Here is an 11,676-nt window from a genome sequence, read left to right on the forward strand (position 1 = left end):
TCCCTCATTACTTACATGCTCTTCTCTTCTGATGGTCATAAGTCCCCAGGTCTTGCCACAATGCTGGTCAACCAGGTCTCCACCTGGGTTCACAGGAGTCTATTGAATGTTGTAGGGCTTACCTTGCAGCTTCAATGCTGTTTTTCCCTCACTTCCCCTTATCAGTAACAAACGTGGTCACCATTCAGAGCGTGTATAGAATTGCTAATCTTTTGATTAGCAGCTCAGCTTGTAATCCACTATGCTACCAGAGCTCCTTTTTAGTGTGTAATAGAAGGGTAATTACTTTTAGTATTAAAAATGTATTCATTTGCTTATATTTTATTTTGAACATTTAGGGATAATAATGATAGCTGCCATTTATTAATGCCATTATGACATGGGTACCTGCTGATCAAAATGAAAATATCATCAGAACTGGCTGCATATTAGTGAGGAAACTAGGCTGCAGAGAGTTTAATGTAGTTTGTCCACGGGTAATTCCTGTCACAAAAGATTTGAACCCAATCTATCTGACTCTGGGACTGTGTCTTTAAACCACTTTCTGTATCCTTTCTCTTTTGTTGTGATGCTTGCCTGTCTACTAAAGAATTTTTTATTATTGTCTAGGACTCAAGCGTGGCAACAGTAGTGAGGATGGTCCAGGATTGGGCAGGGTTTTGTTCTGCTGTGCATAAGGTTGCTATTGGTCGGTACCAACTCAATGGCACCTAACAACAACATCAACAACAATAGCAAAGGAGCCATCAAAATTTATAAGTTGTGCTTTAATCTAGGAGACTATTTTTCCATTGTGTCTTTTAGGTACCTTAGCCATTAAAACTTCCTATATTGTGTAGTAATGGTAGCGTAGTGGTTACGAATCGGGCTGCCAACCACAAGGTCAGCAGTTCGAAACTACCAGCTGCTCTGCGGGAGAAAGATGAGGTGTTCTGCTCCCGTAAAGATTTACAGCCTTGGAAACCCTGTACAGGGTCGCTATGAGTCGGAACGGACTCCATGGCACATAACAACAACAACAATATCGTGTAGTGGTTATGAGTTGGGCTGCTATCCTCAAGTTCAGTAGTTTGAAACTACCAGCTGTTCTGTGGGAGAAAGATGCGTCTTTCTGCTTCCGTAAAGATTTACAGCCTCGGAAACCCTATACAGGGTCATTATGAGTAGGAACTGACTCCACAGCACATAACAACCACCATCACCTGCAGCTTACTTTTGATGCTACAGTTGTATTATTAGATCGTCTAATTCCAAAAGAGAAAAGAGAAAAATTTTTTATCCATCCTTAATTTTATCATCCTAACAATTGTATCCATAGATTATGTCCCATGGATTCAAGTAAATAGAAAGACTCAAATTAAGCTCCTAGGTAGCAGTGTAAATGAGAGGTTTCTTGACAATAATTTCTAAAAATAACTTTAGTATTTTATGTAAATGGGAGTAGAAATGTTTAACAGTTGAGCAAAATTCATGAAAAGACTTATGCAACACCTAGGATTCCTGGCATTATGCTGAAGGATACACATTGGATTGCTAACTGCAGGGTCGGTTAAAAATCACTAGATGTTCCATGGAAACCCTTCACTGGCCACTTTGGGTTGAAACCAACTTGACAGGTCTTAAAAACAATATATTTCTTTAAAAAACAATATATTTCTTTAAAAAATATATTTCATATGGTGTTTGGTGAAAGTTTACATAACAAGTTATGTTCTCATTTGATAATTTTAACACAAATTGTTCAGTGGCATTGTTTCATTTTTCACAGTGTATCAACATTCTTTTTAATTGTGTTGTGGTTGTTCCACTTCCAGTGCTCAAGTTACCCTTCCCCCATATTGTCTCAACTTGTAAATATTTATTTCTTGGCCTTATACTTACTGCCATTAAGTCGATTACAAATCATAACTACCCTATATAGGGTCTCTGAGACTGTAGATCTTTATGGAGGGAGACAAGTTTATCTTTCTCCTGCAGAGTGCCTGGTGGTTTTGAACCACTGACCTTGCATTTAGCATCCCTAATGCTAGCCCACAGTGTATTGAGCCTCCCTTTTGGTCTTATACAGAGGAACACCATTCTTATAAGTACTATTCTTTAAATTGTGTGCCTCTGCTGTTTTGCTACAAGATGGCTTCAGGGGATGATTTCAGTTTGAGAACACCTACTATTTTTATCTTATATGTAGAAAATACAAAAGAAGTGGGCAATTCCTATTGCAAGTCTATATGCTATTGGTCAGAATCAGTTTTGTGTGTGTGTTTAAGCTTTTATTGTATATTAATGAGTGAAGGCTTACAGAGCAGATCATTAGTTTTACATTCAGCAAATCATTGTAATGATTACAATCCCCTTAATGCACCCTTAGTCAACAATATTTACCTCTATTACCTTTTTATTTTGGGTGTACGTACACCACATTGAAAATATATATTCGTTTAGATGTCCAAAGGGCACATTTTGCAAGCCAGCTTCCTGCCCACAGGCACACTGCCTTTCTCAGTCCATGGGCCTGAGCCTTCTGCTGCTCTGTCTCTCTATGTCATGGTCTCTACTACCATTGCCATTGTTGCCACTTTTCTGGTTAGGATCCCTCATTACTTACATGCTCTTCTCTTCTGATGGTACTAGGGTCCTCTGTTCCTGAAATGACAGATTAACTGTTCCCCACTTTTAGTTGTACCTCTTCTATATTTACAGGTGTGACAATCACCCTTAGATCTGATAAAAATTACTCGCAACTGAATCATTAAGTTCTATTCTCCTGATCACCAGAACCATCTGGACAAGAGGAAAACTATTCAGTAGGGTTTCTGTCTAACTCCCTTCATTCTGATGCTAAGCACCCTCATGAAAACTTATAAGCCAGCCACTTCTTGCCTTTATAGTGCCCCAATTTTGATAGCCAAAGTCTAAGTTGCCCGTCCCTACCAATCCAGTGTACTGAGGAGGTGTGCTTGATCCTTGATAAGAAGGATCCTTCCCTATTCAGTTGGAATTTTGGGCAGCTTCATCCATAAGCAAAAGTCCAGTTGATCAGGCTGGAGCAATTTATGCTTGCTCCCTGTTTCATACTTCTTTATTTTCATCTGGTCGAATTCTGGTCAGCAAGCCATCCAAGCTTGATCAAATGGGTTGTTGTTGTCAAGTGCCATTGAATTGATTCCCGACCCATAGCGACACTGTATAGGGTTTCCAAGGAGCAGCTGTGAGCTTGAACCGCCAACCTTGAAGTTCAAATGGCTTTGTAGTCTGATGCATTAACCCACAGTGATCAAATGGGTACTGCCTGCAAATTTGGGAGTTCTCGCATTCCTCTCCACTCTTCAGACCAGCTGGTGGCTTCACTCTTAACTCTAGTCCCCAGTGGCCTGGTCAGTATGCTTGGGCTTGTGAGTTCACATATCTTTCTGAACTTCAAACCCGCATGCCTATCCTCTTCTCCCTCTAATCTCAAGGTCATCAGATGTCTATGGTATATGGCCAGTCTCAGTCCATGTCTTCTTTGCTGCATTTCTCCCCCTTCCACTCACATGTTGACTAGGATGGTCACTATCGAGCATATAAGACTGTTTGCGTGTTCCCTATGAGTTTCAGTCTTAGAAAGAGGTTTACTTTGGTGGGCTTACTTTTCTTGCCTTGATGGCTCCAGGTCAAACAGCTTGCTTGATCTTGTAACAGCCAAACAGTCTGTTTGTTGTTGTTGTTTTTTAACCTCCCCTCTTTGCTTCAAGTGTATCATCTTCCTCTAGGTTGGTCTGCATTTCTGCAGGTGTTTTCAATTGGAAATGTCCCACATATGAAGGTTCTGAGTGGGACTCAAGATTCCATTTAAGGCCCCATATTCCATAAAAGCTTAACAAGAAGCCTGTCTCCCTGGGCACATTCTAGTTCACTTTTAGATAATCAGCTGTAGGCTGATGACGTGTTTACAAGCTTTCTGTGATCATCTACCCCAATATTCCTTTGTATCGCACTTAAATATCTATATTCCATTAGTAAGCAGGTAGCCCAATATCCACAAAGAAGTCAAGCTCCGTAACATTATTTCCCCTCTTTTAAGGATCAGTTTTATTTTTAGTAATTTAACTTTTTCAAATGTTACTCTTGAATCCATCTGGAATTTATTTTGGTGTATGGTGTACCAGATGCTATCTAGGATAAGTACTTTCTGTTAGTTATCCTATTTAATCCACATGATCATCCTCTGAGAGCATTTCCCTAATGTAATTGAGCAATTCCACTACTATTTAGTAAATAATTATCTCTATCCCCACTGCTTTGCAAAGCTTATTTTATCACACATGGTATTTAAAGATGTGATTATCTTTCTCTGTATTCTCTGAGATGTTTAGTCAATGATATTTTTGTATAGTTTTACAACATTTCAGCTATATTTGCTTTGAATACTACAGCCTCCTTCATTTCTATTATTCTGAGACCTTTTTTAAAGCTTTTATTGTGAATTGAGTGAAAGTTTACATTCAACAAACCATATTTTGTTTCATTGCAATGATTACAGTCCTCTCCATTCACCACCAGTTAACAGTATTTACCTCTATTCCCTTTTTTTTTTGATGTACACATACCACACAGAAAATATGTATTTGTTTAAACATCCAAAGGACACAATTTGCAAGCCAGCCTCCTGCCCGTAGGCCGACATCCTTTCTCATTCCATGGGCCTAGAATCCTCAGCCTGCTCTATTTCTCTGTGCCATTGCCTCCTCCCTCTCTGTAGTTGCCGCTTTTCTGATTAGAATTCCTTGCTCCACTCATGCTCTTCTCTCTTGATGGCCCTACGGTTCTCTGTTCCTGAAATGAAAGATTAACTACGCTCCCCTTTTAGTTTGACATCTTCTACATTTACAGTTGTGACCATTGCAATTAGTCCTGATAACAATTACTTACTATTAAATCATAAAATCCTATCCCCATCCTCCTCTATCTCCTTTCACTAGACTCATGTGGACAAGATGACAACTACTCAGTGGGTATTCTATATTACTCCCCTCATTCTGAACCTAACCACACTCCTGAAAGTTTATAAGGTAGATAGACACCTTGTGCATTTATATCCCCCCCCCATTTTGATAGCCTAAGTTGCCCATCCCTATCAACCCAGTGTACTGAGGAGGCAAGCTTGAGCCTTGATATGAAGAATCCTTTCCTTTTGATTAGAATTTTGAGCAACTATATCTATAAGCCTACCACTCATCTGTCAGTTTGCCATACTATGGTAGCTTGTGAGTTTCTGTGATTCTGGAGGCTATGCCAAGGATATTTTAAATACCATCAGGGTCACCTATGGTGGACAGGTTTCAGATGAGCTTCCAGACAAAGACAGACTAGGAAGAAGGAGTGACGATCTACTTCCAAATATTTAATCACTGAAACCTTATGAATAACAGAGAAACACTGACAGATACAGTGCCAGAGAATGAGCCCCTCAGGTTGGAACAAGCTGCAGGACCTTAATTTGCTGATGGGGCACAACTCAAAATGAAGAGAAACAGCTATAAACATCCGTTAATAATTGGAACATAGAATGTAAGGATATCATGTTTGGTAAGGTGAAGGGTCAGAGAGATGGATTGGCAAAGTGGCCGCATCAATGGACTCAAGCATGGTAATAATTGTGAGGTTGGCCCAGGACCGGGCAGTGTTTTGTTCTGTTGTGCATAGGGTCGCTATGAGTTGGTACTGACTCGATGGCACCTAACAACAACAAGGTCTATGAGCAAAGGTCTGGTTCATCATATTATAGCAATGTACGCTTGCTCCTGTATCAAATCTTCTTTGTCTTCATCTGGTTGAATTTTGATCAGCAAGCCTCCAAACTAGATCAAATGGTACTATCTTTACATTTGGGAGTTCTCATACACCTCCTCCAACTTCTGACCACCTGGCTACTTCAGACCACCTGGCCACTTTATTCTCAACTCTAACACAATAGGCTCGGGAGTTCACACGTCACCCTGAACTTCAGACCAGTCAGCCATTTTCTCTTCTCTCTCTCATTTCAAGGTCAAGCAGTATCCATGGAACATGGCCAAACTTTGCTGCTCCTTTCCCTGACTTCCACTCACAAGTAGACCAGGGTAGTCACCACTGAGCATACAAGACTGTTTTGAGTTTCAGGCTTAGAAGGGGGTTGACCCTGATGGGCCAATTTTTCTTGCCATGATGGCCGCAAGGCGAATAGCTTGCTTGATCTTGTAACAGCCAAACAGTCTGTTTTTTTTGTTGTTGTTTTTTTCCCCTGCTGGTTTTTCTTTCAATATCTTCTTCCACCTCAGAAGTTTCTGGGTGGGGCTTAGGATTCCATCTAAGGCCCCATATAGAACAGACTTTTGAAGGACCCATGGAACTCATTGACCTGTGGTTTATTGTACATTTTAACCCAAAATATACTTAATCTAATACTAAATATAGTCAGTATTTTTTTTTTCTTCTATATTTAGTGCATGTATGTACATGTTTTGTTTCTCTTTTTCTAGGAGAGAGAATTGTAACACTATCCAGTATTCTGTAAAAAGACCACGTGTAGGTTGACACCTGGGTCATTTTTCATTTCTTTTGGTGGTAGCGTACTAACAGAATTTTAAGAGCTTTCTTGCATAATATTTAAGTATCAAATATGTGGGAAAATTGTTTATAGAAAATGCTCATGTCTTTTCCCCCCTCAATTTAGCGAGTCTTCATTGACATTTCGGAAGTGAGATGGCCCTGTCTAGAGATCGATGATACCATGATATATCTGGATAATGGCACCGTGAAGATAGCATCTTTAGATGGGTATGCATACCTTTGCCTACCCAAAGCTCGGCATGAATTTACAGTACATTATTTGTGTAAAGTTAGCCAGAAGCTAGATTCATCTATAGTATCGTCAGAAAAAAAGGATCAAGCTCAGAGAGGCAAACAAGTTGAGAAAACAGACAAAAACTGTACTTTTGGAAGTTTATCAGGACAGAAACCAAATAATAAAGAAATTCAACTTTGTTGTCCTATCATGAAATCCAAAGAACCTTCAGAGAAGAAGAGTTGTGAAAGTGGAATGAAAGAGGAGCTGCCTTTGCTTGGTACGAAACACACTAGTGAATATGCATGGGTACATCAGTGTTGGTCTGTGGCCTCATGTCCAGAGGAATGGAAATATCCTTTGTCGTTAGCACTTAATTTTCATAATAAAATCAGAGAACGGTCTAAAATTGATGCAGATATCACCCAAGATAGAATTGTGACTCCTGGTGTTTCAGAGGAAAGAGGAGAAGAGGTTTCTGTTCTTCCCAGGGCCCTGCCACTCAACTGTCCTGTCCCACACCTGCACAGGTAATGGAAAAATGATTTATTTTTCATAAAGCTTTTGTCAAGACTAGTCTTTACATAAGAATAATTTTTTTTCTAAATCATCTGATGTCATTTTTAAGGAAAGTTCACTCCATTGATCGAAAACTCTACTTACAACTAATAGAAAATAAGTTCCCTTGGACATGTATTGATTATGTTTCTTATTTTGTGTTCCTGCATTGAGTGTTTGCAGAAGGCCGGCTATCCAGTATCTACTTAGTTAGGCACAGAGACTGGAGAGATACTAAGACATAGTGCCTGCTTTCTAGGAGCCGAGAGTCTAGTGATAGTGAGGTCATTGCCCTGACAAAATGATTACAGTGTGGTCAGTGATGGCACAGAGATCCTCACAGGGCTCTGGGAGCATGTGCTGCAGCTGACTAGAGCGCATACCTTGGTTGCTAGAGTGTGAATTCCACAGATTTATGTTCATGGTTCTTCCATTCCTAGCCTCAGAGGCTGCCTTTGCCTTTGAGGGTAAACATGGACATCCGAATGGCTAGGATAGAGCACTAGGTTGAGTCCTGGTACTGTTGGATAAGCACTGGGGTGCTAACTGCAAGGCCAGAGGTTCAAACCCACCAGCTGCTCCTTGGAAACCTTAGACATGGTCACTATGAGTCAGAATCTATTTGATGACACTTAATAACAATAACTGGCACTGTAAGATAAGCACTTGACCACAAGGTCAGTTTGAGCTGCAAGGTTGGTGGTTCAAACCCACCAGCTGCTCCTTGGAAACCCTACCCAGGGTTGTAATGAGTTCGAATTGAGTTGATGACATTTAATATCAACAACAACAAGAGGAGATGAATAACCAACTAGCCAGAGATTTAAAGCAGTCAGTTTTCATAAGTAAAGCAGTAATGCTTACAAAATTATGTGCCATGCATTGTGGTGAGTCTTTTATCTAGTTCATCCTCATATTAATCCCAAGAAGTTCTGTAATCCCATTTTGTAGATAAGGAATTTGAGACATCTAAGTGTAACCAAGATCAGACAGCAAGTACATGTAGAACTGGAATTTGATTTCAGGCAGTCTCTGGGTTACGTAATCTGTTGCTTTAAAGAGAATATGGGAATGATTTTTCTGGCTTTTAATGTTGATTTGGAGTCCTGGTGTGGTGCTGCGGATTAATACATTAGACTGCAAGGCCGGCGGTTCAAGCTCACCAGCCACTCATTGGAAACCCTATACAGAGTCGCTATGAATTATAGCTAACTCGATGGCACTTAACAACAACAACAACAACAATATTGATTTAGTTAAAACTTGGAAGTTTCATTAGTATGAATGCTCATCAAAAGAGATTCAGCTTTTTGGTGAGTAGGCCTCGAGGCGAAGAGCTGAACGTGAGATGACGCTGGGTTGTGCGGGTTGAGGCTGAGGACTGCCTTACTGTGAGACAATTTAGAGATTTTAAAGTGGCGCCCTGTGTACCGATGGCGTCTACATGGAAACGCGCAGTTGGCGTAATGGCTGCAGGTTTAGGTGGCGTGAAGAGGCCCCAAGTGCTGAATGTCGCCTGGAAGCTGGATTCAGATTGCCGGCTGGTGCAAACTCTGAGCGGTCAGAAAAATGCCCAAATTTTCCTGCCTGTTGCTATCAAGTCAATTTCGACTCATGGCGACTCCATGTACACGTGCAGAGCAGAACTGCTTCATGACCTTGGGAAGCAGATCGCCAGGTGTTTTTCAAGGCTTCGTCACTGGAGTATTGACGATCCTCCCACCCCCATATGAACAATGGCAGTATCTCGCCATGGCATATTGAAGTTTTGCGGCTGTGCCAAGGTGCAAAAGAAAATTCCAAATCATTCAGAATTGCTGAAAAATCCCTTGTTTAAAACCTGACTATGTTAGTATCCTGGGGATTGATGAAAACCTAATGGACCTGTCAAATTTACTGGCAGTGTCATGTTAACTGAGGGGTCGCTGTCTGCCCACTGAAGGGAGGTCACTTTGCTGTGATATTCCTTCCTAAGAAGTTAGCTTTCTGACTAGCACCAAGAAGTTTACTTGTCTGTTGTGAATTGCTGGTGTTGAAAAATCCAGGAAAAAAGGAACATTTCAGTTTGCAGATACGTGGGAAATAAAAAATGAAATTTGGTTTTACCACGATCAACATTGTATTAAAGCAACATTGAATTCTAGATTAAATATCAACAGTATTTGAAGCCATTTGTATGAATGCAGCATAGTCCTAGAGCTGTTATCAAATACGTTAGTTCTCAAATCTCTAATTAAATATGCTCTAAAAAATAAAAAAAAAGAGAGAGAGAGATTTATGTTTCTAAATTAACAATTTTCAGTAACTTAACCACTGGCCTATAAGGAGTTCTGGTAGCTAGTGGTTACGAATCGGGCTGCGAACCTCAAGGTCAGCAGTTCGAAACTACCAGCTGCTCTGCGGGAGAAAGATGAGGCTTTCTGCTCCCGTAAAGATAAAACCCTGTCCAGGGTCGCTATGAGTCGGAACCGATTCGATGGCACTTAACATCCACGGCATGTAACAACAACCACCAATGACCTTGAGTTGAAATCCATATGCTTACCAGTTTTCTATGATCTGGTCCCTTCAAGGCTCTGTTGTCCTCAACTCTCTCACTGCTCTTGCCCTGTTGTCGAGTCGATCCCGACCCATAGCGACCCGCGACCCTGTATAGGGTTTCCGAGGAGTGGCTAGACGAGCTTGAACCGCCGGCCTTGCAGTTCAAACGGCTGTGCAGTCTGGCGCATTAACCCACAGCGCCACACCAGGACTCCTTGAAATTCCTTAACCATTCCTGTACTCCTTCATCTTTGTACATGCTCTTTCTCTCACTTTTTTTTTTCTCTCTCTCTCAGCTGGCAACTTGTTCTCATTTTCAGATCTTAGTTTAATCCTCACTTCTGTAAGGTTGTTACTCCAGATACCTAGACAGATTTAGGTCTTTTTTACAGCATCCAGTACACCTCCGTTCTAATGCTTATTATTCAATATTTCATAGGCATCTCCATTGAGGGCAGGGACCATGCCTCCTTTTTTGAGTGTTGTATCTCCAGTGCCTATAGTATATAGATTATTGGGAATATTGAAAAATAAATGGAAAAATAAAACTTATTCTAAAATGATTACCACATTTTTGTATTTTCACTTTTAAAAAGTTAAGAAATCTTGTTACAGTAGTGCTCTTGTGTTGACTTAGAAGGTTATAGTGGTGCTCTTGTGTTGACTTACAAAGATCATCCAGAATTAACAGTTTGTATTTTATCCTTCATAGGTGGAATTTCTGTGATTCATCTTTACACGGTCAGTTTGATGAAGAATATTCCTATTCTGAACTAGTGAAAGTGGTTTGGTACAAAGGTATTACGTATAGGTAAGACACCTGGGTTGGAGTCAGAACTATTTAGGGGACAAGACTAGCCTTGCAGACAGACTCACAAGATAGTTTTGTTGGGACCACCATGCTCCTGTGTTTGGGCCTAAATTGTACAGGTCTCAAAACTTAACTGTATCCAGAGGTTTTGGGAGTAACTCAGCTTAACAATGTTCCTAGGACTTATGTGAAAACTAGAGAGCTAGTGGAGGATTAGTTTTGCTGGTAAATGAAATATTCATGTCAGTTAGATCAGATGCCCTTTCCAAGCATCACAGGCTCTGAATTAGTCATGGAGTTAGAGGAGAAGTTAGGGAGCCTTGAAGGAGAGTTCAGTCTTCATTCATGCTGCAAATATTCACTGAGTGGCTACTTTGTGCAGGCAGACACTGTTCTGTTGCATTATCCCTACTCACAAGTAAGTATACCTCTCTAGTGTTGGCCAGATTCCAAGTTTCACTTCTGTGAATTCTACTGCAAGAGCATGTTTAATATTTTGTTCTTTAGGCTCTCCTTCCTGCATGAAGACCGACCCACTCCCTTCTAACAACATATCTTCAGACATGTTTCAATAAAATTGATTTGGCTTAATATTTTTTATGATACTTTATATGTCCAATAACCTTGTTCCAGGTAGAGTCAGTTACATCTTTTAGGGGATGGCTCCTTTTACAGATGACTAATGTCTTTCATCAGATATTGATTCTACTACTTTCATTCTCACAGAGAATTATTGTTGTTGTTCTTAGGTGCCATCGAGTAGGTACCGACCCATAGCGACCTTATGCACAGCAGAACAAAACACTGCCTGATCCTGGGCCAACCTCACTACTGTTGCCACGCTTGAGTCCATCGTGCTGCCACTTGACCAATCCATTTCATTGGGAGTCTTCCTCTTTTTCTCTGACCCTCCACTTTACCAAACATGATATCCTTCTCCAGCGACTGGTCCATCCTGACA

General features: G+C 40.6%; 1 protein-coding gene across 1 annotated transcript in view; it reads left to right on the forward strand.

The window, feature by feature from the left end:
- Window positions 1-11,676, forward strand: part of LOC102830481 (chromosome unknown open reading frame, human C5orf34) — a 39,365-nt gene that overhangs the window by 2,231 nt on the left and 25,458 nt on the right. The window contains exons 3-4 of the mRNA XM_006865752.1: window positions 6,695-7,335; window positions 10,617-10,715. Of these exons, the coding sequence (XP_006865814.1) occupies window positions 6,695-7,335; window positions 10,617-10,715 (740 nt within the window). The remainder of the gene's footprint in view (window positions 1-6,694; window positions 7,336-10,616; window positions 10,716-11,676) is intronic.

This window comes from Chrysochloris asiatica, unplaced genomic scaffold (assembly GCF_000296735.1).
Source record: "Chrysochloris asiatica unplaced genomic scaffold, ChrAsi1.0 scaffold00082, whole genome shotgun sequence".
In the NCBI taxonomy this organism is placed as follows: Eukaryota; Metazoa; Chordata; class Mammalia; order Afrosoricida; family Chrysochloridae; genus Chrysochloris; species Chrysochloris asiatica.